Here is a 26,195-nt window from a genome sequence, read left to right as displayed (position 1 = left end):
ATGGTGTTTCCAGCCCCACTGCCCCCCCCCCCTTCCCTCACACACCTCTTCCCTGGCTGGCCATTACAGGATAGCTTTATTCCTTCAGACAGATCCATTATTTACAGCACTTGATATTAGACACAGCAAGAGACAGAAGGATTTTCTTTCCTTCAACAAATACCAAAAGAACTGTTTCATTCCATAGTCAAGATCTGTACACATATTGAAAAAAATCAGTCCTCTCCTGTGGACTCCTGCCCCAGGACATCTGTGGAAAGCTGTGCTCACCTCTGATACCTCAGACTTCTGCCAGGCTCCTGGGGGCTGGCAGGAGGCAGCGGGCAAGAGGCAGCCAGGCTGCACCAGCAACCTCGGGTTAGCAGACAGCTAGGGGAGCTCCCTCCACTGCTGCCCCCATCCCATCTCCACCACTGCAGCAACCAGCCACCTCTCCCCCTGCCCCGAGGCTGCACCAAGCCACAGCCACACCCTTGGGCCGTGCCCAGCACCACCGAGGCCCCCATATGCACCTGGTCTGTTCATAATTCACGGGGTTTCTCTGGGGACTGGGCCTGGTGCAATGCTGTGTGACCCACAGGCACTGCCAGGGCCACAGAGCTGGTCCTGAGGAGAGCAGCAGGAGGCACAGGCCACCCCAGCACCACCACAGAGGGCTGGGCACAGATGAGCCTCCCCACCCTCATCCAGCACCAGAGCTGCCATGGCCCACTGGGGAGCCAAGCTACACTGGGAAGGTGATGCCATGCCCAGGAGCTCAGCCAGCACTGGGCATTGCAGCGGCGGGTGGGTGCAGAAGCAGCTCTGTCCTGGAGCCACCTTCCTCAGAATGGCCAAAGCCTGGGTTAGGACCAAAAATGAGTTTGGGGAAGGGAGAAGGATAGAAAACACAGACATGAACATCCCAGGGAAGCACAAAGCTGAAGGCCCAGACACAGGAGGACACAAGCCACAGCCAGCTGCGGCCAGCACAACCTCACATGGGCATTGCCAGCGTTCCCACAACGCCAGACCCATCCCCAGCTGGGTGGGCTCTTTCCCTCCTGTCACAGTCCTCAGCCAGGGCGCTGAGACAGAGGCCATGGCATCTGGGTGCTGCCATGGCATGATTAGGCAGCTGAGCACTCCAGACTCCCTTCTGCTGCAGGAACTCCTCCAGACAGGTTCTTGCCTTTCACAGCTCAGGCACAGAGAAAAACCCAATTTCCCTTTGTCCCCAGGCTCCACCTGGGCTGAGGGCTCGTCACTGTGGTCCCTCTTCCTTGGGCAAAGGGTAACATAGATCCAAGTGCCAGTGCCCAAAGCCACAAAGCCCAGCTGCTGTTTCTCAGTCTTGGCTCCCTGGCTACTGGCGCTTGGCTTTGTAGGGGCGGGAGCGTTTCCGGCGGTCCGGCTTCCTCTGCTTGTGCAGGCGGCCGATGCTGACTCCCTGCCGCCGGCGCACGGAGATGTTTTGCTCCACAAGGCTGGCCAGCATGCCTGCAGGGAGAGCACACACATGGGCCTGGAGTGCTGGGATTACCCATGCCAGAGGGCAGCACTGCCTCTCTCACTCGAAAGCCATCAGTGGGCACCTCCTGGGACTATAAAAGCAGAGATCTGTGGCTCCCCAGACTGAGCATCACCCTGTGCCTCAGGCCTGGCATAAACAGGGAGCTGGGCAGGGTGAAGCTTCCCAGGCTCACAGCTGCTGCTCCATCATGCTCAGTGCAGCTGCCCCAGCTGAACCCAAACCCTCTGCCCCATGAGCACAGCTCACCTTCCTGGGCCAGCATGGATATGAAGGTACAGATGAACTCATCGTAGTTGTGGGTTCTCCTCTGGTCATCAATCTACAAAGAGACAAATCCACAAATAATCCACAAGCCGGGGGCAGGGAGAAGGGAGAGTTCAAGGTTAACAGGGGACAAAGAACTGGCATGCCTGGCCCAGCCCACAGACTAAGGAGACAAGCAGGAAGGGACCCACCTCCCAGCCTATCCTGGGCCAGGGCACAAGTAGGACTGTCTCCATCCCCGTTCAGATGCTGGCATGTTCCACAAAGGGCAGCTAGGAAGATGTGAGGGTGGGCAGGGAGGCATCTCTGCAGACTCTCCCCTGCCTCCTATCAGTGCTGATGTTCATCCCAGAGCTGTATCACCCTCCCCCAGGATGTCGGGGCTGTGGTCCGCCCCGCTGAGAGCTCTGCCCCGCTGAGCTGTTTGGTAACAGGGAAGGGACTCCTGAATGCTCCTCATCGCCATTCTCAGCTGAACCGCTCTCCCTCCATTTGTGCATAAAACCACCCCAGAAAAAAGCCTTTGGGCAGCTAAATCAGCAATACAAACAAGCCACCAACACACCTTGAATTTTTTCCTCTTCTCTACCTCCTCCTTCAGGCAGGCCTCGTAGTTTGCAATCTCTGCTTCCACACACTTGAGCAGCGCCAGCAGCTCCTACCAGGATCAAGCAGACCAAACGTGAGCACAGACCCAGCCACAGCCCAGGAGCCAGCAGGGTGAGCTGGCAGGTGTTCCTCTCTGTGCTAGGAAAGGGAGGATCCAAAGGAAAAACACTTGCTGGGGGAAAGCAAGGAGATCAGTTCATTGTAGGGAATTCACTGCGGCCAGCCCCAGGGGAGGTGGGCTCTGCCCCAGCCCCATATACCTGGTTTTAGGACAGGGGGAGGGGCTGCCTGTGTGCCAGAACCACCCCCCCAGGACCTGCTTCCCCTCAAAAAAGAAATCTGAAGACTTCCCTTTGGAATATCAGTTTCTATCCAGCTCTCCTCCAGGGAGCCCTTGGTGCTGCCTGAGCCTGGTCCTGTCCCCTGGCTAGAGGGCACAGACAGGCTGTGAAACCACCAGCGGGCTGGGGCTTAGGGATGCAGGGTCTCACCAGCCCCTGGCCCAGAGGAGAGCACAGCAGGCTGAACATCTCAGCTGCAGAGACAGGGGCTGCGCCCACTACCAAGGCAAAGGTCCCCGAGATGACGCAAGGCACAAAACCTGCACTGCCCTGTGCCTCGAGGCGCGGCTGCGACGACACGCGAGGGGACAGCGTGCACATGCGGTTCAGTCACTGCCAGCGCTGCTGCGCCTCCGGGTGAGCTCCACGCTCCCAGGGCTGTCGCAGCACAAAACTCACCTTGGGAGAATACTTTTCCCCCCCAGGGTGATCACTGGTCCTGCCAAGTCCCACCTTCTCTTTGCTGTCACTGGCCTCACTGCCCTCCTTCTCCTCCAGTTTGATCGCAACTGGGGCCTCTTCACCGGGTTTGATGGAAGAGGGGGAGTTTTTCCCATCTACACACAGGGGAAGGAAGCATTAGGAGCTATCGCAGAGGACTGGCATCCACTCCCAAAATCAAAGGGCAACTGTCCGGTCACCCTAGGTGAGATTACCACCCCCTACAAGCTGTAAGGCGCTTACCTGCAGCAGCCAGCGGGCAGAACACGCCGTCCTCAGTGAGGTGCAGCAGCCCGGAGCTGACGATGGGCCCCAGGTCCCTGACAGCCCGGTTGTAGCGCATGCAGTCGACGCGCAGCAGCCCGTCCTCCTCGCCGAACAGCACCTTGGAGATGTGGGAGGTGACGGGGCTGGAGGGGCGCGTGGGGTTGGCCGAGCGGATGGGAGAGCGCAGCGGGGAGTTGAAGGCGCTGCCGATCTCGGAGGCGGTGTCCGTGCTCTCGTTGCTGGGCGTGGGGGAGGGCTGGGAGTGGGTGACCACTGCCACGGCGGCACCCCCGCTGCTCGTCCTGATGGACAGGGGAATGGAAAGATCCTTTTGAGATTCCTTCAGCTTCTCAGCCAGGACATTGATGGTGTTAGGCTGCAGGACAGAGAGCTGGCCATCTGCGGCCCCTGCCACATGCTCTTGCTTCACTTGCCCTTTCCTCTTGTACCTGCCCAGGAACACAGCAGGGAAGGTGAGTAGCTGGTGGAAGGAGGTAGAGGCCCAGCACAGACACTGCCAGCTCTGTGCTCAGCAGTCCAGGCTGCCTGCTGGGATGAAACAAGGTCTGAAACACTTCCAGGTCACCCCCAGTGCCATCAGCTTCTCTTGCAGCACCCGAGCACCACTGAACCACTCAGTCCCAGGGATCCCTACACTGCTGGGAGGCACAGGGTGCTGTGTACCCCCTGCTCTTCTTCCAAAGCACCCTTGCTGTGACTGCAACCTCCTGGCCTTAGCAGCAGTCCAAGCACATTAACAACTGTCACCAGGAGCTGAACTGGCAATTGGCACTGTGAACCAAGGTTCCTCAAAGCCCCAAAGCCTGCTGCCAATACACAGTTACTCTCAGGGCAGCTGAAATTCAGAGTTGGCTGTGAAGAGCTACAGAAGGACTTCACAAAATCCAGTGAGTGAAAAGTAAAAGGGCAGGTGAAGAGATGAACAGAACTATCGGAGAGCTAAGGAAAGAGGTATGGGAAGTCCTCACTGACGGTTCTGCAAATGTCAGCTCCCGGCCCCCCACCCTCAGCTCAAGCTGTCACCTGATGGCTGAGTTGGTGTTACGAACTTCCTCCTCATCATCATCATCATAGTCATCCTCATCGTCCGAGTACTGCTGGTGCTGTCGGACTGGGACCCGGTTGCGACCCACTCCTGCTGCAAGGTCTTCCTCTTCCTGCAACACACCATTGCTGAAGGCAGGCTGGCAGCAGGGCAAGGAGGAAGAGCCCAGTGGACTCATTCTTGGTCCAGCTTAACACCAGGACTTGTGTCTTTTGAGAGGAAACAGGGACCCTTCCCCATTTTTGCTCAGTTTACCCACATTAAGATTAACCTCCTTTGTCAGGTCAGTCTTTATTTACGCTCCTCCCTCCCAGCCTGGGTTAGTGCTGGGCCAGGCTGGCTGCAAGGCAGGGCTGGGCTTAGGCCAGCTGACAGCCATGCTCCCACAGAGGTGAGGGACTGGAGGCAAAGAGCTCAGCTTGATTCAGGCGTGCTGCTGGCCTGGCGCTCCAGCCTACCTGCATGGGGGACTTGGCATAGTTGTGGTTATCCAGGAAGGCTGGCAGTCTCTGCACAATGGGGTTGGGGTTTGCTGGAGGGGCCCCATTGATACCGCTCGCTGTCGTCTTTGGCACCGGTTTGGATTTGCTGGGGGGGCTCTGCGTGGCCGGGGGGTGTCCCTGGCTGGTGGGTTCATCAGTGCCATCTGCCACACAAGCACAGCATTCCATTCATCACCAGCACTGTCACCTTTTACTCCATGTCCTCTACCACCTCTTACTCACCCAGGTGAGAGAGGAGCTCTTACACTCCTCCAGACCACCACACCCACCTCCAGCTGTCACTGGTGTCCCCAAGCTCCAGCCCTCCTACTTTGAAGCTTCGCATCCCTCCGACTACCCCCCAGGCACAGAGGCATCACCCACACCCCAGCACAGTGCACATGGAGCAGGGCTCACAGAAAAGGAAGTGAAGATCACAATGAAACTGTCCAAGCTCCAGGTCAGGCAGCTGTTGTCACCACCCTGGGTTCATTCCATGGCAGGCCAGGCTGGCAACACTGCTGGTACAAGGTCCTACCTGGATGGGTGCTCTCTGGAGTCACAGTCTTGCTGCTGGCTGGCTTTGCCTCTTCAGCAGGCTGAGACTCCTGAGACTTCTGGGTCTGGATCAGCTCAGGCTGAGTTACTCGGATAAGCTTGAAAGCAAATGACATAGAAACTGCATGCTGGACCAGCAATGACCCAAACCACATCCTTCCCACTCAAGCACTGCAGAGCTCATGAGGGTGAGCCAACACCAAGTGCCCAGGCACACAACCGACACAGGTGAGCCACCTCCCAGGAGAGCAGCAACAGCCAAGCAGCAAGGCTGGTTATCTCCTCTTCCCACGAGACTTTTCCCAAGACCAAACAAAACCCTCAAAGCCAGGGCCCTGGCAGCACAGGTAGATGCCCTGAAAACAGCCTCTTCCCCTCACCAGGCCTGGGCTGTCCTACCTGCTGCAAGGCCTCCAGCACAGTCTGGCGGTTCATCTTCAGGATGTGCAGTTTGGACTCGTACTTCATCCTCCGGTCAGGCACCACGGCCATCAGGTTGAAGCGGATGTCGTGGTACGGCTCCCTGCAGGAAGGGCAGCGGGCCTCAGCCATGGGATTGTGGTGACAGCCCCTATCCCCACCTCCTGCCCGGGTGTTTTAACACCAACACACCCAAGGCTTCTCCCCAAAACCAAGTCAACCTCACAGTGGCTGGTGAAGCAGTGCAAGGTTGCTTCAGCTACCACACAAAACACTCCTCACAGTCACAGGTTGGTTGAGGTGGGAAGGGACCTGTGAGAGTCATCTGCTCCAGCAGTAACACCCAGAGCTGGTCATCCTGACAACATCCAGACAGCTTTTGAATATCTCCAGAGATGGAGATTCCACAACATCTTTGGGCAACCTGTGCCAGTGCTGTCACCCTTACGCCCAAGCATTCAAGAGGCCCAGCTCAAGACCAGAAGCACCAATCCTTCTCCTATGGACTTGAGCTAACGGGGACCTAACCAGGCCACTCTTAACACTGTGCAGCATTTGCAGGGACTCTGCATCGCACAGGGAATGCAGCTTCTCCGCATGCTCTGCAGGCAAGAGAAGGCAAGGGGCAGAGCAGAGCGCCTGCACCTCTCTATAGGCAACCTTCTCCACCCCCACTTCCACAACCTGCCACTCAGAAACCATAATACAAATAATCCAGGGCAATATGGCAAGGGGCCAGTGCTTGCCCCATGGCCCAGGACATTACCCTGCAGTGGCCAGGCCAATGCGCTCCATGATCACTCTCCTGGCTTTGTCTGTCCATTCCTCGTCATCTGCCCACGGCCCTGTGATAACAAGACACAGCTGGACTTAAAGCAGGCCATGCTTAAGTGAACCAAGTACATGAAGTGGGTACCTTACCAAAGGGGCTGACAGACAGAAACCTGGCAGGGATAAATAACTGTCTGAAAGACAGAACTGAGTGGTCAAATTGTAAGAGAAGGGAGTAACCTGGGCAGCCCACTGGATCTGTTGGGACCTGGTGCCTCAACCAACACACAGTGGTTATGTGGCACAAGGAGGGAGTGACGAGATAAATTCTCCTTGCTATATGCAGTTATTTCAGAGCTGAAGGACCTCGTGGCCCTGAGCAACTAGGGAGGAAAATGGCAAGGCTGGCAAAACAACAGCAATACATTTAGAAATAACTGCTTTCTAGGCACAGTACCCAGCACACAAGCTCCAAAATGAACTGTCAAAACTCAGGATAAATCTGGGAGCCACTGGAGTGATTCTTCACTAACACCAGTTAACACTAAGAGGCAATGGAAAACAATACATTTGAACACACCAGGGTGCTATTCACCTGTGTCAACGAGCAGGGACAGGTGGGCTCTTACCGTGGTCAATGGGATAGACCTTCAGCCCATCCAGCTCAAAGAGCCGTCCCTTGATGGGGACATAACTGACAAAATGAAAAGCCTCCATGGTCCGCACCGCGCTGATCCCGTTCTGCTTTTCTGGCAAGTGCCGTGGCTCCGGCCTGCGAGGGTGAGAGGTCATGGAGAGTCTGCCTCCTCCTCTGAGAGAGGGAGCTGCAGACACCCCTCACTCACCTGGCATGGCTGTTGTGGGCCTTGGCCAGTTCCGGGGCGTTGCCGATGGCATAGCCTTTGCTCTGCAGCCAACAACAAGAGAGGAGAACAGCTGAGAAGTCACAGGGAACAAACAAAATGCTTCACCCACCACCTTCCCACTCCCTCTGTCCATCTACCCACAGGACCAGGACAGAAACCCTCAGGCACACCCTGTACTCTTCTGAGTTACAGGTAAAGCCCAAGATGCAAAGAGCACACAATTTCTACTGAATAAATTACAGCTGGAGAAAAACGGACTTCACAATAGGTCTGAAGGGAGGAGAGAGGACTTTTGATTACAGGGAGTAACATGACAGAAGGCTCAGAGCTGTGCCCAGCCTAAAGGGAACCAAGGCTCTGAGCAAGGCAAGGCAGGAACATGAGAGAGAAGAGGCAATCCTGCTGCAGTGTGCAGCCATGGAGGGCATGGAAGGAGCCAGCTCATTAAGAGCATCACCCCAAGAGAGGAGCGAGAGGCAGGGCCACATGTGCCACTCCTGCACAGCCCTGCCTGACCCTGCCCCTACCTCAGGGCTAAAGCCTTTGGTGAAATCCTTCATGCGGCTCAACGTGGGGCCCAGGTCGACATTGTTGCAGTTGAGGAGGACGCTCAGCAGGGCATGGGTGGCACAGGAATTGGGGATGAGCTGGAGAGTAACACAAGGACCAACTTAACCAGCAGGAAGAAGGCAGCCTTTCAAAAACTCCTCCGTGCTGGCAACAATCAGTTGAAAGCACTGATGCAAGAACCAGCAGTGCTTGTGAGAGCAATGACCTGACCTCAGCTCTCACAGGAAGGAAGGAAGTCAGGATCACTTAGTGAGCCTCACCGTGCCCCATCTGCTCACAGTGCAGGCCACAGTCTCCCAGCCCTCACTGGATTCCCTCCAACCTGGAGCTCAGGGAAGACACTCCCAGGAAAGAGGAGCTGCCCTCATGACCAGCAAGATCAGTGCAGCCTCTCAGTACCACACTGCTTCCCTGAGGTGTCACAGGAGACACCCCACACACACTTTCCCCCCTCCTGGAGCCTACCTGGTGAGCAAAGAACATGTTATTGACGATGTCATCGTCGATCACCGACGTCTCATCCACCAGCGTGGAGACCTTCCGGCGGGAGCGGCGCTCCTCAATCCACTTGAACAGGAAGATGAACCCATACACAGGGCTGCAGAGAGAAAGCAGCAGCTCCAGCACTTTGGACCAACCACACCAGTGGGGCTGCTCTGCCCAGCACCAGAAACCTTCTGTTTCAAACCATGGGCAAAGAAAGAGAGGAAAAGCAGAACGACCAGTGCCATCTTTCTGGAGGTGACCATCCCTGCCACAATCCCCCCAGCCCAACATTACTGAGGACACTCCTGCACTGATGCTCCAGGCTCAGCCAACAAGCAAGCTTGAAAACTCTGGGGTTTGACAAGTCTTAAGAGGCTGAAGACAGAGAAATGGGAAATTCCCCTCTGGACACTCACTGACCTGCAGAACAGTGCCTGGCCACTGAATGACCCTCCTTTTACACTTACCTTGGATTCATTCTTGAGAGGAGTTCAGCAATGGCTTTTAAGAAGTGACAGCCTCAAAGCCTTTTCACAGCACCAGGACAGGGAGAAAGCTCACACTGCAAGCACACCACCTCTCCACGGTGAGAGGGAGATGAATCCCTTGAAGTATGTCCCTCACCTGCCCCAAACCTGCTGAAGCCATCACTTACAGCACTGACCTCCATGACAGACAAGCTCACAGGGGCCCCTCTGAATGCCTGGTGATGAGTTCCCAGGCCCACAGACCATTCTGCTTAACAAAACTCACACTCTCAGGCCTCTGACTCACCCTTGGCATTTACTCTGCAGATCATAAATCTCCTCAACCTGCACTCCCTTGACCCCTGCAGACAAAGGAGAGAAGCTGGTGTAAGGCCCACCAGAAAGGACAAGGTAATGTCAGGCATAAAACCGACTTCCCAGGAAAGTTTCTTGGACTTACCAAAATCTTCAACCAGGAGTGTGAAAAGACCTGAAAGGAACAAAACCAACAGGTTACTTCTGGCTGAAGAGAGCAGAGAGAAAATCTGCTGTCATCATCCCCCGAGAGCCCCAGAGGGTCTCAGGCCAAGGTACAGCCAGAAAACCCACAGCAGAGCGGCACCAGGATCACAGAGAGTCCCAGCAGTGGGGCTGTTGACCTCAGAGGTGCTCCAACTCCCTTCACCCTTCCATCCCCAGTGATCATCCTCTTCCTCAAGAGGACCTGAACCAGCTCTTTCCTGCCAGAGCCCAATGCATCCTGACCCACTGCAGGTGACCTGCCAAGTGAGCAGCAGCAGCAGGGAGCACCTAAATGACACACACACACTTGTAGCCAGAGAGAAAAATGGCTGAAGAGGTCACAGGATATTTTAAAAAAAGATCATTTTGCTCCTGGTTAGTGAAAGCCAGTGAGGGGAAATCCAGATCACAGCAACAGGGCTGCGGGGAACTCCGAGGGCTGAAAGGCTCATCTTCATCTCCCTGTCTCTTTGGGGGAACCAAATCCAACAGCCTGTCTCCAGTGACTACCAAATGCAGGAGGACATAGCCAGGGATACAGAGACAACAGCAAGAAAACAAGGATTATCAGATACCAGCAACTGAGCAGCAGCTGCCACTATGATGCCGAAGCAAAGGCAGTCAGCCCAATTTTCAGGCAGTCAGTCTGCACATGGAGTTAGCGAGTTCAAGACTGGAATAACAAATCTGCTTTTTTATCTCCCTAATAAAGGTTGCTGAAAGCCTGGGAGGGAGTCCAGGGAATACCAATAAGAAGGATTAAATCCTGAGAAACATCCCTGTAAGCAATGGATTGAAGGACTCTGATGCATGTGGCTCAATTAAGAAGAGCCCAAGGGGCTGCCACACCAAAGTTAAAATTATTAAAACAGGGAGGAAACTCCTGGGAGCAAAAAGTCTTCATTGATTTATCAGAAAACATTGTATTTCTTACAAAATTGCCAGTGAGAAGAAATATGCTGTGGAAATAAGATGCTTCAAACCAGTGGGAGCCTGCTCACTGTGCCAGGCCATTACACCAAACCCCAGCACTTTCCTGGTCCTTTCCAACCCCACTTTGATTTCTGATATATTTCAATCTTTTGTATTACCTCAGCATCTACAAAAGGCACACTCCTGCTACTGACACCTCTCCTGGAACACTCAGACACCCATTCCAAATGATATGGGCTGGCTGGGACACGTTCTGGTGTCCACAAGCACACACAACACTATGCCAGCAGCAAGGATGTCCCCAGGGCTCTCTTCCCCACCCAGCAGCCAGCCCAAACCTGGACCTACCAAGCCTTCCTGACCAATAAAACACTCAGAGATTTCAGCACAAGCCCCACAGTAGGAGCCAGTGGGACGATATTCAGCTCATGGGATGTGCTGAAAGCTGAGAGCAGCACACGGGTCACTCCTAATATCTGTCCCAGCTGCCACAGATCCAAAAAACCTGCCTCTGCCCAGACAGATTATCTCCCAAGCAAACAACCTTCCCTCCCAGCTGTGAGAAGCCACACCATGTCCGGTGACTTTGGACAGGATGGGAATGATTTCAGCATTTTCAAGTACCAGTAAAGAGGATAAAGAGCAGCAAAACTGGGGGTGACTGGGACACCGACAGCAGACAGAATCCTTTGCTGAGAAGACAATTGCAGAGGTCAAGTTTCCTCACCCCCAGCCTCAAAAACTCACCGCCCCATCCTAGAGAGCAGCTCCCAGCCTTCCACAGGACAACCCCATTCCACCCTACAGCGACTCACAGGGTTAAAACAACATTCAGACAATGCCCCAGCCAACACCAGCGCTGGCCCTCAAATCCCAACCCGTGGAACAACTTCGGGACTCCGCCACAGACTCCACCTCCAAGGCAGCGGGAAGGAGGCACCTGTGGCCGTCCTGCTGCCGGTTTCTCCATGCCGGGCTCTCCAGCACCTTCCTGCCCTCCTGCACCCTCCTAATCTAGGCCTGCACCCTACATCTCACACCCCAAACTTCACCTGTACATCTCACCCCCCACAAAACTCCGCTTGTACACCCCACACCCCCAAAACTTCACCTGCACACCCCACAGCCCCAGCCCCCAAAACTTCACCGCAGCCCCCCCAAACTTCACCTGTACACCTCCCAGCCCCGCCCAAAACTCCACTTATGCACCACACACCTCACCCCCCAAAACTCCACTCGTACACCCCACACTCCCAGCCTGCCCCTTGCAGCCTCCCTGACCTGTCCCCCATGTCCCCCCCAGCCCAGGCCCCGCTACCCGTGTGTCCCTCAGAGCCCCCCCGCCGCCCCGACCTGTGCCTGGGCCCGCCCCCAGCCCCGCCCCCTGCGCGGTGCCGCAGCCCCGCTCACCGGGATCGCTCTCCAGCTCCAGCCAGCCCTTATTCATCTTCCCGCGGGCCGGGCCGCGCCGCCATGTCCGGCCCCAACTACGGGATCCGCCGTCGCTCGCCCCTGTGCGTCATCGCCGCGCGCGGTGACGTCACGCGGGCGCGACACGTGGCCACGCACAGGCACGTGGGGCCCGAGGGGCGGGGGCGCCGGGAAGGGCCCGAGAAGGGCGCGGGATTTCCTGGAAAGCGGATCCTCTGAAAAATGCCCGTCTGTTCTTCTTTCTGGCGTGGCGTGTGCAGGGAGCATGGGTGTCGAGAGTGTGTTGCCTCTAAAACAATGGGGTCTGTCACATCTCACTCCTCTGTTTCCTGGTGACTTGACTTCCAGCCCCTCCTCTCTGCCTTTCCTCACTGCATGCTGCTACTTCCCGCTATTGTCTAGGGAATTTAGCTAACGGCACATGCTCGTGAGCTTTATGCTTATGATTCCCTAGACGTTGTGATACTTGAGTGCTTTTTTAGCTCTGCCCCTTTGCCTTCAAGGAGGCTCTGCTCGCCTCACAGTACTGCTGAGGGTAGAGGCCTCTGCCAGAATTTGCAGCATCCAGGACTGTTGGATAGACCCCATCCCTGCCTTGTGATCGTAACAAAGCGTCTGAAAATGTGCATGTTGGGCAGAAGGAATAGCAAGAATAATAATGTGTAATAATAATAATATGCATCCATCTGGTGGTTTGGGGTTCTGTCGTCGTTTTGTTTGTCTGTAGGGTTGTTTGGGGTGATGATGATGATGATGGGGCTCAGGCTCAGCAGCCTGGGCTGCCCTGTTGCTGAGGGGCTGCAGTGAGGGGCTGTGCTGCCCAGCCTCTCCTCCCAAGCAGCTAAAGACAGGATGAGAGGGACACAGTCTCAAGCTGCACCAGGGGAGGATCATGTTGGACATTAGGAAGAATTTCTTTATGGAAAGGGGGCTTAGACATTGGAGTGGACTGGCCAGGAAGGTGGGGGAGTCACCGTCCCTGGAGGTGTTTAAGGAAAGGCTGGATGTGGCGCTTGGTGCCGTGGTGGTGTCGGGTTGTAGGTTGGACTTGATGATCTCAGGGGTCTCTTCCAACCTGATCGATTCTGTGCTTGTGTGTGGAGGTGTGAGAGCTGCTGGCGAGACTAGGGCCGGGCTGACCTGGCCAGCAGCTCCACTTTTGCCACCTCAAAGGCTGGAAAGCTCCCAGGGCGAGCGTGCGCCCCTACGCTGCGCTTCCTTAGGAAGTGGGATAAAAATAGGAGTGGGACGGGCGGCTGTGCCTGTCCCCCCCCATGGCTTTGTTCTGTGGCCGTTCCCACACACACCCCGGCCCCCAGCGCTCCCCTCACCCCACTCCTGCCCCCCCTGGGACAGGGCCAAGCCCAGGTAGGGCTCATCCCCCTCTGCAGAGACCCAGGTGCGCGGTGCTGGGTCTGCCCAGGGACGGTGTCTCCTTCCACCCCCCAGGTGCATGAGGGTGTGGTCGTAGTTGTTCAGTCTCTGGAAGTTTCTAGGGACGCAGGTTGCCTCAGTTGGCTGCTGATCTGCTGGAAGCCTGCAGAATGCTGTGGGGCAGCCCTGACAAAATCTCTCCTCCTCCAGCCTTAGTGGTAAATCTACCCAGGAGGACCAGGTCCCCAAAAGGGGGCTGGCTGTTTGGGGGACTGTTTGCTCCTGGTCTCTTTTCCTGCTCAATTTGAAGCACTGCTGGCCCTGGTGCCATCTCCAGCTTCTCACAGTTCACCTCAGGGCCAGGTCCTATACACAGCAGAGCCCTCGGGCCCCCTCTTGCTGTGTCCCCCACAATGGGCAGCCCAGCCCCTGCTCTGCAGAGCGCAGGCATCGCTCAGAGGCAGAAGGGTGTGGGCGTTCCACACGGGTCAGTGCAGGCACTGCAGAGCTGTTTAATCGGGGCCCTGAGGAATCAGACTCCTGTCTCTCATTTCTGGCTTCGCACCCAGCTCCCTCCTTGTCTCTTGCTGGCTGTTGTTCTCCTGTGCCACTCAGGCCTGCCATTACCCAAATCCACGTGCTTGGCTCCCGCCCGGCCCCATAAATCAGCGCTACCAGCGCTACTCCCTTCCCTGCAGGACATGTCCCAGCCTGCCAGCCCCACCACAGCTCTCCCATCCCAGGAGACACATGGAGTTTGCAGGAGAGGTGGGACAGAGAGCTGGAGAAGGGGCCAGGACCCCCAACCTGTCTCTGTGGGATGGGGCAGTGCTGTCGAGGGACTTTGCTCCCGGGGAGCCACTGCTGCAGCAGAAACACAAACACACACACACACACATAGGGAGGAGAGATGATATCAGGACCTGGCTTTGTGTGAGCTATTTAGGGCCTTTTAATTATTATTATTATTTTTCTTTCCCGTTCCTCCAGCTCTGAACAATGCCCGTCCCGGCGGGGCTGCGGTTCACACCATTGTGTGGGGCTGCCCTGCCTCAGGAAGGGGCAGATCTTTATCACCCCAGGCTGACCGTGAGTGAGCTCATGTCGGGTGAGGAAAGCAAGAACACCTCGCTGGCAGCCTGGAGGTGCCCTCCAGGCACCTACTCCCAACCCCTGCGTTTGGGGGAGGCCCTGGCTGCTGGTTTAGCTCCCCCAGGCAGCAGGAGCTCACCCAAACCAGCCACATCCCACCCATGCCCCTGCAGGACCACCAACCAGCAGAAACCACCCCAGCTGTGGTACAGCCCCCCAGACTGTGCTGGGGCTGCCTTCTGCCTGTCCCTGCTCCCACCTGGGCACAGTGACTGCAGTGGCATTAGTGCCTCTCCCAGTGTTTACCCAGAAACAGGTCTAACCTGCCGCAGCCGTTTGCTGTTCTCCCCAACCCTGTCCAGCCTTAAAACTGTGGCTGTGAGGTGGACAGAGAAGTGGGGAGCTGCACCCAGGAACAGGCTGGCCCTGCTGAGTGTGTCCCAGTGCCAAGAGAAGGGAGGAAGGAGCCCTGTCCCCCAGGGTATGCCCTGGGTGACACAGCACAGCTGCGGCTCTGCAAGGCACAGCGAGTGACAGGGCTCCTCGTGCACACAGAGGCTTTTTGGGATGATGCTGGTTTTGCCCCCATACGAGCAGGCATCATCTTCCCCAGGCTCTGTGCTGGTGTGGAAAGAGCCTGGAGCCATCAACCGCTCCCCACAGCACCACACTCGGCCCCATTATTCACGGAGGGATCCAGCCAGCATCTGGGTGATAGCATGGCCTGGGTGGCACCATGCCACCATGCCCCACCCCACCCAGGGACTACAGCCCCCACCTGCTACGTCACCTGTGAGAGCAGGGAGGGGCCAACGAGTCCCACCTCACCGCCTGTTTGTGAGGTGACCCTGCAGCCACTGAGGGTAACAGGGACCCGTCCATCCACTCCGGCCATGGGGACTAGGCTGGCAGCACTGCAAGCCACCCACCAGGGCAAGATGCCCCCGGGGCCACCAGCAGCACGGGGAGCTGGTACTTGCCTGTGGCTGCCCCACGTCCATTACCCTGCCCTCTCTAAGCGGCCGGTGCTTGCCGGGGCACACGGTTCCTCTCGCTGTGGGGTTTGGCCGTCCGTCCCTTCTTGGCCACGTCCACACCAGCCAGCACCAGCTTGGCCTGGGCCAGTTTGCTCTTGCGGTGGTGGGGGCGGCTGCTGCACCAGAGGCGGGCACAGTACTCCTCCACCCGCCGTGGGTTTTGGGAGCTGATGAGGTGCATGACATCCTTGAACCAGGTTTTGGGAGCCTGTGGCACCAGCCAGGGCTCGGGGCAGAGCAGGTGCGGGAGCTCGTCCCCTCGCCCTCGGGGGACGGTGTGTGCCAGCTGCTCGCTGGCGATCACCTCCAGGGCGGTCTTGGACACGGTCCGGGTGAAGCCGTGCTCCAGCGTTTTGCAGTAGTAGGTGCCGGCGTCGTGCCGGTGCAGCTTGCGGAAAAGCAGCCCGTGCTCCGTCTGCAGGATGCGCTCGTCCGTCTTCACCTGTCGGCCACCGCGAGGTTGGGGGTGTCCAGGTCTGGCCCCACACCCCTCCCGTGTGCCCGCAAGGGGAGCAGGTGCAGGGGAGCCTCACCTCATCCCGCTGCTCATCGGGGGGCCTCTGGACAAACCACTGCACGCTGGCCTGCGGGGACTGGGGCACGCACTCCAGGAACGTGCTGTTGTCCTCTGCCCCATAAAGCACCTTCTCCTCAACGCTCTCAAAATCATCCACTGGGGCAAAGACAGGCACAGACTCACAGGGAGGGCAGAGCCAGGCTTCCACTTGCCCAGGCGTCAGCCCCCCTTGGCCACCGTGTGACTTCATCCCCTTCTCTCCCAGAGAACAGCCCCAGCCCCAGCAGCACCCACCTTCTCTTGGTCTGGTCTATGAGATGGGCAGGTGAGAGTGCCCACATGGAATGGCCACAAGCCCCTCTGTGTGCTAGGGCTGTGGATGTCAGGACATCTTGGGGCACCTGGAGGAGCCCCTCAGCCCTGCAGGCCCCCAGTCTCTCACCGGTCAGGTTCTGGTCCAGACACTGGTGTGCAGGGTGGCTGTGGCGGGCGTCCTGGCGGCGCTGGCGGCGCTTGCCGGAGGGCTGGTAGTGGGTGCAGGCGGTGCCATCCCAGGTGCAGTAGGGATCCCTGGCCAGGCAGCACTCGGCACAACCAGTGCCGTAGGACTCACACTGGTGCAGCCGCACCTGGGCCACCCCCAGGCTGGAGCCCACGTAGAGCGTTTGCTGGGGGAACAGCACCAAGGTGGTGATGTTGGCAACCCCCATGGGCTCAGCACCTGGGGGCCCAACCAGGACACCCCAGGGTAAGCACCACACAGCTTTGAGAGGCTAGTGACCACAGCTGGTCACCTGCCTGGTCCCCAGCCCCGTGGCCAAGCCGTGTCTGTACTCACACGCTTGACGGAGATCTCCATCTGTGTGATGGGCACAGGCATCTGTAGGAGATGGGAGTGGTCATCAGGCTGGCATAATCCTCACCACGGACAGCCCAGCTCATTCAGAGCCACCAGGGCTTGGCAGAGAATCAGCAATGTTTTGTGGAGGGTGAAAATACCCCCAGCCACCCTCTTCCCTCACAGCCTCAAGACCTTCCAGTGACCAACAACTCAGTGACAGCCCCGAGCCTCCATCCCCACGTGTGTCCCCAACCTGAGCCCACCCCACTGCCCCCTCCCTTACACATGGGGCAGTAAATGTCACCTTAAAAACCTGCAGCTCCTCCAAGATGACTTCCTCAGTTGTGGCTGAGCTTGTCTTCTGCAGGACCACCACCTTCAGCACTGAGCCAGCATCTGGGGGCCGAGGAGGATGGAGGTGTGAGCACCCTGCATCACACAGCCCTGGGAGCCCCAGCTCCGGGGCTCCTTCCTGCACTCTGCTCCTGCTGCTCACCTGTCCCAAGGAAGAGGATGTCGTGCTGCCCGTCCTCGGCCTCCACCCTGTCCACCACGAGCTGGCGCAGCCGGTGGGGCAGGTCGGTGTTCACGAGGAGGGGCCGGCGGTGCCGGGGGTACACGGCCTTGTACATGAGGGGGTGGGCGCGGGCGAAGTGCAGCACCTCGTCGGGGAAGTCCTTGGTGGTGCTGTACTGCCGCCGGGGCTGGTTGGTGGTCTTGCTGGGACACTGAGGGGACAAGAGGGGACCAGCTCAGCCCAGCCACCCCAGCACCCATCCCTCCTTCCCCCTTCATTGCTCCTCAGAGCTCGTTTGGGTCCCTCTCTGCCTTCCAGTTTGGAATCCATCTTTTCCACCCCTTTGCCAGACCTTGGCAAACCACCGGCTGACCTCTCCAGGAGGTGAGAAGATGGGGGATGGCCCCACCACCATCCCAAAAGAGCAGAGGGGACCTGGAGCTCCAGGGAGTCACTCACCACGCCTGGCCGTGGGTAGGGCACCCTGCCCTCGTAGGCACCCCACCGGTGGTGGGGGCTCTCCCGGTGGGCAAAGGGCCCGTTGAAGACCTCCCGGATGTCGGCCATGCGGTACACACAGACAGCAGAGCCCCGGAAAATGTGGCTGAAAGGCGATGGAGAATGGGTTGAGCAGAGCCATGCTTGGCACTGCTGGCAGCGGGAGCACCGACATCCCTGTGCAGACCAGGGGAGTGGCCAGCAACCCTTGGTGACAGTGACAGGGCAGGTCATGGGCAGCTGCAGCTGGATATCCCCAGAGACGAGCTGGACCACTCACCTGACGGTGCTGAAGAGGGCATAGATCTCTGGGCTCTTCCCATCCTTTGTCCTCAGCAAGAAGACATCCTCTGGAAATGAGAGCATGTTTTTTTTCCTGGATTCCAACTAAGTGACCAGCCACCAACTAAGTGACTAGCCCCGGTGCAGTACAGCTCCACACACCCCTTACCCAGCTCATCAAAGTAGGTGTCGATGCCACCAGGGCCGGGGACAGAGCACACCAGCCGGGCTTTGTTGAAGGTACTCCACTTGTTGACCAGCACTCTCTGGCCACCAGCATCATTCTGCAGGGACAGGGAGCATCAGGGCCACTGCTGTGACTTGGTGCATCCCTGTCCCCCGCAGTCCCCACCAGCATCTCACCACGCAGACACGCCCCACACGGCTGACGATGGCGTGCTCCTTGCTGTCTGCCTCCACCACCTTCTCGGTGAAGAAGAAATAGGCTTTGTCATTGTCCCGGTCATCGTTGTCTGGGATCAAGTGGGCTGCCACAAATTTGGGATCTACAAGCAAGAGCCAGCCATGTCAGGTGGGGAGAGAGGGCACAGCCACCACCTCCAGACCCCACACCATGCTGGGGCCGGATGCCAGCCAGGAGCACCCCCAGACCTTGCTGCCCTGGTGCCTTTCCCTGCTCTTAGCTGGCACAGGGGATGCTGCACCATGGCCACAGATGCTCTGGCCACCACAAGGTTCGTGGTCCCCGGCACTAGCCCTGCTGGGGGGAATGGAGGGGCAGAGGGAAGCTGTTACCGTTGAGTAAGCGCTGGTCCACCTCTGTGCGCAGGGCAGAGCGGGTCCCCATGCTGCGGAAAATACCGGGATCGCGTCCCAGGAAATCTGCGGTGAGGCCGGCGTACAGCTCCCCACCTGCAAAAACACCCAGCTGGCACAGGGACCATCCCTGGCCCAAACCCCAGAGGCTCCCAGATCGTGAGGAAGACAACCCACCGATGATGGTGCTGGCGAAAGCACGGCTGGGCTCGTGCGGGCACCTGCCCCGGCCACTCTCCACACTGGCGGGGTCCAGGCTGAAGGTGTGCTGGGGAGAGCAGCAGCCAGGTGAGCCCCAGGCTGTGCCTGGGCATGCAGAGGCCAGCTCTGGTCCCTGCCTGACTTGCACCTCACTCAGTGCACCCAAAGGATCATCTGGAAGCAGGATCCACGCTTTTTGAGGCAAGACTGATGCCATGAGGGTCCAAAGGGACCCACCAGCTCCACTGCTCGCCCATCTGCCTAGTCAGAGTCATCACGGTACAGGCAGAGCTCCCGCTGCCCAGGCAGGGCCAGGCTGTGAGGAGGGCTCTGAGGGGTGTCCTGCCATTCCACCCCAGCCAGCTTGATTTATGAGCAGTTAGCTGGGAGAGGAGAAAATGCCACCCCCACCTCAGCCCCTGGCAGGACACCAGCCCCTGGGGACATGTCTGTAAAGGGAATGCCAGGCCAGACAGATGGGAAGGCTGGACAGGGGGCAGCAGAAGGACAAAGGGACTACAGGGAGCTGGTTCCTGACACACCCCCCCACCAGTATTCAGGGTAGAGCAAACTCCACATCCAGCATCCCCACGCAGTCCCAAGGCCCCTCAGGAGAGAGGCAGGCAATGGGGATCTACATCCCAGGGGTGTCCTGCTGGGGATGCTGCCCTACCTCGCCACGGTGCCCCACATAGACAAAGGTGCACATGGGGTGGAAGGCGCCAGTCCCGCAGGCCAGCAAGTGTGTCCGGTTGTAGGGATGCAGCACACGGACATAGTTGGCACAGTCAGTCTGGGGGGACAGCAGGGGAGAGGAAGGGTCACAGGGTATTGGTGCCTTGCCCACCCCCAGCCCCCTGCCTCTGTCTAGGGCCCTACGACAGTGGGTGAGCCCCAGCTCTGGCTCCCTGCCTCCAGCCCGGTGCCAGGGATCTGGGGTGGCAGCTTGTACCCACTGACAGGGCTTGTACGGACTTCATCTGGGTGGTCCCCAGCCCACTGCAAAAGGACAGGGCTTTTTACTGGTCCTCCTGCTGCAAGAGCATCCCAGGGGACCCACATGGGATCCAGCTGCCACCTGGGCATCTCCTGCCTGCAGGCACCTGTGCACTCACCCTGTCACACAGCCCACGCTAGCCAGGGGAGCAACGTCACCTGCCCAGCAAGCTCCAAGCCCTGCCCCAAGCCCCTGGCGCCCAGGACGTGACCAGATGCAGGGACATCCTTCCCCGTCATGTTCCTGCTTACGCCAGGGATGAAACAAAAGGAGGAAACAGTGGAGACAGAGACCCACAGGCATCCTGGGCTGCCTCCAGAACAGCCCTGGTCGCTGCTGTCTGGAAGTGTCCCCTTCTCTGGGGGATGACAGCAATGACACCCCCAGGGCTGGAGACCTGCCACCTCTGACTTTGCACATTATCTCCTGGCAGTTCCCACTGGAAAAGGGCTCTCATCCTTCTCCACCATTAGCTTGGCAGCTCCCCCTGGCCAGCGCCAGCCCTGCCTGCCCTCCATTGTCCCCTCCACAGCGGGATGCGAGGCCCCTCATCTGCTGGGAACACCGCTGCCGAGCCGCCCCGGGGGTTCCCAGCTTCCTGCTGTTTATTTTCCCTTTGCAAAGAGCCTCTAAAATAGCAAGTGAAAAAAAATATATGTTCAAGGAAAATAAAAAGTTGAGCCTGCCCTGGCTTGGATCTGTCGGTGAGAGCTGGTAAAATAAACACCGAGAGCAGAACAGGGACTCCTGGGAGCAATTTGTCTGGGCCAGGGGAGCCTTGGGGACTTTCGCCCCGCCACAGTCCTGCTTCATATCAGGGCAGGGGGACACAAAGAGGGGTAAGGTTTAGGGAACAAGGTCACCAAACCTGAGCCAGTTACAGATTTCCCACCACTGGAGACAGCCAGGATGGGCCAGGCAGTGTTGCTGGGGTCTGGAGCACACCATGGGGATTTTTGTCCCTCCAAGCTTGGGTCCCAAAGCCCAGCTATCCCTGCCTGCTCATGCAGCCACATTGGGACACACTGACCACCACTCTGTGGCCATGGGGCTGAGCAGAGCCACCGAGACAGGATTTCCAGAGCCTGGAGCGAGCCTCTTGCATGGCCAGGATTGGCCACTGACTCCCTGCCTCAGTTTCCCTTGTGCACCAGGATTAAATGTCCCCTGAGCCCCAGGGGGCCATCCCTGGCAGGTGACAACAGCCCAAACATGGGGGGAGCCATCTGGCACAAGGGGACCCCCACATAGGGAGAGACTCACCCCTGGGTCCTTCCCCTTTCGAAAACACTCCTCCGTCTGCCCAGGGCGGGGTGGCCAATGGATCTGGAACACAAAGGGTCTGTTGGAGCAGGGAGGGGGGACAGCAGGGACCCAGCCATGCAAATCCACATCCCCAGGCTGCCAATGGCAAGGGGATGGAGAGAGGGACAGAGAAAGGGACCACAGCTCCCTGGAACCCACCCAGCCCAGGACTCCCACCCTATAACCCCGGGCAGGACCCTTCCTCCTGGGGAGATGCGTCCTGGCAGTAATAGCCCACAGCTGGGCTGGATTGGGGTGGTCATGCTGGGGATAGCTGGAGCTGGACTGGAAGGGGGTAGGCCTGTGGGTGGCCTGGGGAAAGGGTGCCCAGGGGACAGCAGGAGTGATGGAGTCCATGTCCCCCACAGCCTTTAGCGGCTCTCAGACCAAGGGCAGCTTGGGTACACAAGCCCTTGACCCCACCGCAGTGACCCAGCACACCGAAGGGCACTTCATTTCCTCCTCCTCTTTCTTCAGCTAGAAACTGCCCAGAGCTGTGTTTGAAAAACAAAAAGTCAAAGTGGAGAGGGTGAAAGAGGAGGGGAGCCACCACCCGCACCATCACTTTGGTCCACCACCTCTCCCACCAAGGAAGCAGGAGAGATCTGGGGGCTTTGCCAGCTGAACCCTGCCACAACTTCTTGCAATGATGGATCCCTTTAGCTCCTTGTCTCTGCAGGCTTTCAGCTGAATATTTGGCCCGTGAAGGGGATGCCCAGATGGTGATGGGCAGCACTCAACCTCCCAATGACAGTTTTTTAGAAGAGTGGGGTCCAAAACAATGCTCAATACCCAGAAATCACTGGTGGGCTGCACCATCAGTCTCTGAGGCTGATGATCGTGACTAATTGCCAGCTAATTGCCCTCCAGACACCACAGCCAGCCTGCCCTTGCCAGGCTCTACAAGTTTATGGAATAATTTTGAGGCACTTGAGATGAGGCCATCCCCAGGGCAGGTCTTGTTTCAGAGTGACTTTGCCTGGCTCAGTTGGGCACTGACAGGTCCACAGTGGCCAGGGTGGGGACAGAGACTCCAGGGTGCTCAGCAGGACCCAGCTCACCTCCTTGGCATCTGCACTGGTCCTGTCCAGGAGCAGGGAGTAGAGCACATCCTTCCCCCCGATGAAGAGCCGGTCGCGATACTCATCCAGGTAGAGGGAGCGGAAACCCAGGAAACCGCGGTGACCAAAGAAGAGGACGGAGCGGTTGGTGCCTAAAAGCTCTGCCAGGAAGAGATGAAAGCATCAGCAGGAGCCATCCCAGCCCCAAGGGTTCCTCCGAGCTGCTGCTTCTGAGTATCATGCAGTTGTCCTGGAGTCAGCAGAGCCGCTCACAGCCACTCTGGACTGCAGCATGTCGCCATCCCTTCCCAGAGGCATGGACATCCCAGCCTCAACCTGGCTGGAGCGCTCTTCTCCCTGTCAGCCAAGGATGAAGCTGCAGAGCCAACAAGCAGCAAGGTCCCAAGCAGGGTTGCCACCCCCAGCAAGGTTTGGCTGAACCACCCCAGACTCCTGCTGAGGCCGTGCCACCGCGAGCTGGGCTGTGCCATCAGCCCCGGGCTGGGCTCACACAGGGCTGGGATGGTGGCGAGACCGGACATGGCGTGGGCAGAAAGCAAGGCCTGTCCCTGCTGGGTGCCAGCCAAGGACACAATAGCAGGCACACAGCCAGTGCCATGGGGAAACTGCCACACAAAGCCTGCCACTGCCACCACCACCAGAACTCACTGACAGGGACGCTTCCTCCCCAGGCACCTGGAGAGAGACACCAGCATGGGGGTACTGCATCCCTAGGATGGACATCACATCTCAAAGCAACTGGGTCTGACAGTCAAAGCCCCCAGAGCAGGCCCAAGCCTGAATCTCGTGCGATGCCAAGGGGACCCTCACAGTGACGATGAGGCGGGAGCAGTGGCTCGACTGGTTTCCGGTGGGAAATGACTTCCAGGGTCACCAAGCTGGCACAGTGGCGCCCACACAGCTGCCACAGCTGCCAGAGGGAGAGGGCCAGAGGGAATGGCTCAGCTCCATGGGGCTCTGAAAACCCATCCCGACCCCAGGCCAGGCCACTGTGACTGCCAGACGGAGAAGGAGGAGGAGGACAAAGCGCCATTGATGAGCACAGCTCTGTCCCCAAACACCCTCCGGCCCGGAAGACTGCCAGCCACTGCTGCTGACCCCAGGGAAACACCCAGCCCGAGCATCTCCCACATGTCCCCGTGAGAAGGGAGGTGGTGCTGGGACAAGCCCAGTTGGCACAGCTCAGGACACTGGGGTGCCAAGTCCTGCTCTTGCTGGGGGGACATTTGTCACTTCCAGCCAGGAGGTGGCCAGCGATGCAATGCCACATCCTGGTGGGAAATGTGTCTTCTAGGCCCTGCAAGGGAGACAAGGTCGATCCCCAGCAGGGGACAATAGACACCTTCACCCCATCACACACCCCATCCCTGCTCAAGGGCAGTCCCAGTGCCCGAACTGGTGATGCCAGTGGCACAGTGAATACAGCTCCAGTGGCTCCATTCTCATCAGGAAGACCCCTGTGCCTGCAAGCAGAGCTGGCTCCCGGCACTGCTGGCCCCTCCACCCAGTCTGGTACCCTCCTCCCTGTGTCCTCCCAGCATCAGGTCCTCCCGTATCACCGGGTACAGCCCAGGAAAATGCTGTCGTCTCCTTCTATTCTTGCCCAGCAATAATATTTTCCCAGCTCAGAACAACATTGGCCAAGTCGTCGGGCTCCTTTTATTGTTTCAGGCAAGGCTTCCCCTTCTCCCCCAGACCTGGCGAATTCCTCCTGTGCCTCGGGTTACACTGGCTCAGGGCGCCTTCCTCTTCACCTCCCCAGGGAACAGCCCCTTGCCATGCCCCATCCATTCCTGGGACACCTTTACCCCAGGGTGGGGCTCCCGCGGGAGCCACCCCACAAGCGGGGGTCCCTCGGGAGGGACAGCAAAGAGCACAGGGCAATGCTTCCACTCCACACAACAGCAAAATGCTCTGTCCCGTCTCACATGAGCCACTGTTGGAAGTCGAAACAAAAGGAAAAAAGTGGCTTGAAGTGTGAGGCTGGGTACATGGCCATCCCTGCACCCACAGCACTGTCCTTGTCACCCCCCCAAAGTCACCTCACAGCCACGCAGAGCCCAGGTCGAGGAGCTCTGCAGAAACAGCTTCAGCTCACCACGGGTTTAATTTCCGAGGCTCTAATGTTTTTAATTGAAATTTTCTTTTTTTTTTTTTTTTTTCTTCCCCCGGGGAGAAGGCGGTGGCAGAATTTGTTTCATGGGAAATTTCAGTTTCTGTTTCCAATTTGGAAGATGAATGGAATAATCAGCTTAAGGAAAAAAAAAAACTCTTCCAAAGGTGGCTCATTCCCTGTGGGAGGCTGAGAGGAGCTTCCACCCCGCCCCGGGGCAGCTCCTCGCACCTGGGAAACGGCCGCGCACGGCTGGACTTTGCGCTGGAGTGGATCAGACACTGAGCCAGACCCTGAGCCCCACGATTCACCCCTGCTGAGACCTCAAATCTCCTCGCTCTGCTGCCAAACCCAACCTGAGGACACCGGATCGCATCACGGGGCAGAGCCATGAGCCATCCCGGACTCTCAGGATAAGGGGGTGGGGGGCACTGCGTGCCTCAGTTTCCCGTTCAACAGAGAGGCAGCCCCTGGGGTCACCTGCTGTGCCCCAGGACAGAGCAGGGGATGCAGCCAGACCCGGGAACCCCCAGCCCAGGCAGCAGAGGAGCAAATTTTCCCCTGGCACTGCAGCCCCCGGGGCTCTGGAAGTGCTGGGTTGCCCAGGCCTTTCCCCCTTCTGGGAAGGGGGAAGATACACATTATGTAATTTATGTTAATTTTTTTAGAGCAGGTTCATTGCTTTGAGGCCAGGAGGAGATTGGGGCGCCCCAGGCTCCGTCAAGTTTGGCAGGAGCAGCCCGTGGATTAGGTTGGCAGGGCGGGGGATGCGGCGAGCCAGAGCAGGATCACAAGGAGAGTTTTAATTAAAACCAAGCACTGCCCCCGCAGCCCCCCGAGGGGCCCCGGCACCCAAGCACCCGCACCCCAGCGCCACGGGGCTCGGAGGGTGCAGCCCGAGGACCCACCCACCCACCCAGCCGAGGGCAGGATGCTGAGCGCCCACCACGCCGGGGGACCACCCGCGCACCGCAGCCCCCCCCCCCAACACACAAGAGAAAGCGTGCCGGGGCCAGAACACCGCCGTGCCTCAGTTTCCCCGCACCCCACGTGGGAGACGATCCCCCAGGGGCAGCAGCGGGGCTGGCGCGGAGCCCGGCGGCACAATCCCTGTCCCCGTCACCCTGCTCCCCTCTTCCTCCTCCTTCTCCTCGGGGGTCCCCACGTCCCGCGTGGGGAGCGGAGCGTGCCGGGCAGCCACCCACCGAAACCCCGGCCCAACCCGAGCCCTCAGCACAATTTGCCCACCAACCGCACCAAAAAAAACCCCGTACTCCGGGCGCGGCGCCCGCAGCTGAGGCTCCCCAAGCCCCCAGGGCCCCGGAGGGGGGACCCTGAGGACACCCCTCCGTGGACAGCCCCCCCCGTCCCGCAGCAGGTGCCCCCGGCCCGGCTCACCGCGGTAGGACAGGCGGAGCCGGGGCAGGCTGTGCCCCGCCGCCCAGAGCCAGCACAGCGACAGCGACACCGCCACGGCCGCCCGCATCCCTCCGCCGCGCCCGCGGCCGCCGGTGGCACCGAGCTTTTATGGGGCCGACATCCGACCGCCCCCGGC

General features: G+C 58.6%; 2 protein-coding genes across 5 annotated transcripts; both read right to left on the bottom strand.

The window, feature by feature from the left end:
- Positions 1 to 57: 57 nt before the first annotated feature.
- On the bottom strand, positions 58 to 12,100 carry BAP1 (BRCA1 associated protein 1). Of its 4 annotated transcripts, none has more exons than XM_032120821.1 (17): positions 11,987 to 12,099; positions 9,582 to 9,611; positions 9,429 to 9,483; positions 8,634 to 8,766; positions 8,126 to 8,245; positions 7,578 to 7,639; positions 7,362 to 7,504; positions 6,728 to 6,806; positions 5,941 to 6,064; positions 5,522 to 5,639; positions 4,960 to 5,147; positions 4,480 to 4,613; positions 3,412 to 3,884; positions 3,127 to 3,284; positions 2,343 to 2,435; positions 1,760 to 1,832; positions 58 to 1,479 (listed from the first exon to the last, which is right to left on the bottom strand). In XM_032120821.1, the coding sequence occupies exons 1-17, from the start codon at positions 12,021 to 12,023 to the stop codon at positions 1,346 to 1,348; spliced, it is 2,154 nt and encodes a 717-aa protein (XP_031976712.1). In that variant the 5' UTR covers positions 12,024 to 12,099; the 3' UTR covers positions 58 to 1,345. The 4 variants fall into 4 exon arrangements, with proteins under 4 accessions (XP_031976712.1, XP_031976713.1, XP_031976714.1 ...); XM_032120822.1 differs by having other exon boundaries at positions 3,181 to 3,284; XM_032120823.1 differs by having other exon boundaries at positions 3,412 to 3,737.
- Positions 12,101 to 14,297: 2,197 nt separating this feature from the next.
- On the bottom strand, positions 14,298 to 26,158 carry SEMA3G (semaphorin 3G). The gene is made up of 16 exons (XM_032120998.1): positions 26,039 to 26,158; positions 22,507 to 22,667; positions 21,404 to 21,466; positions 19,817 to 19,936; positions 19,120 to 19,210; positions 18,922 to 19,038; positions 18,529 to 18,671; positions 18,335 to 18,449; positions 18,164 to 18,233; positions 17,845 to 17,989; positions 17,365 to 17,596; positions 17,173 to 17,264; positions 16,866 to 16,907; positions 16,470 to 16,695; positions 16,044 to 16,183; positions 14,298 to 15,952 (listed from the first exon to the last, which is right to left on the bottom strand). The coding sequence occupies exons 1-16, from the start codon at positions 26,124 to 26,126 to the stop codon at positions 15,488 to 15,490; spliced, it is 2,310 nt and encodes a 769-aa protein (XP_031976889.1). The 5' UTR covers positions 26,127 to 26,158; the 3' UTR covers positions 14,298 to 15,487.
- Positions 26,159 to 26,195: the final 37 nt, after the last annotated feature.

The sequence above is a fragment of the Corvus moneduloides genome, chromosome 11 (assembly GCF_009650955.1).
Source record: "Corvus moneduloides isolate bCorMon1 chromosome 11, bCorMon1.pri, whole genome shotgun sequence".
Classification (NCBI taxonomy): Eukaryota; Metazoa; Chordata; class Aves; order Passeriformes; family Corvidae; genus Corvus; species Corvus moneduloides.
Note: the sequence above shows the minus strand (reverse complement) of the source record. Positions and strands in the feature narration are given on the sequence as shown.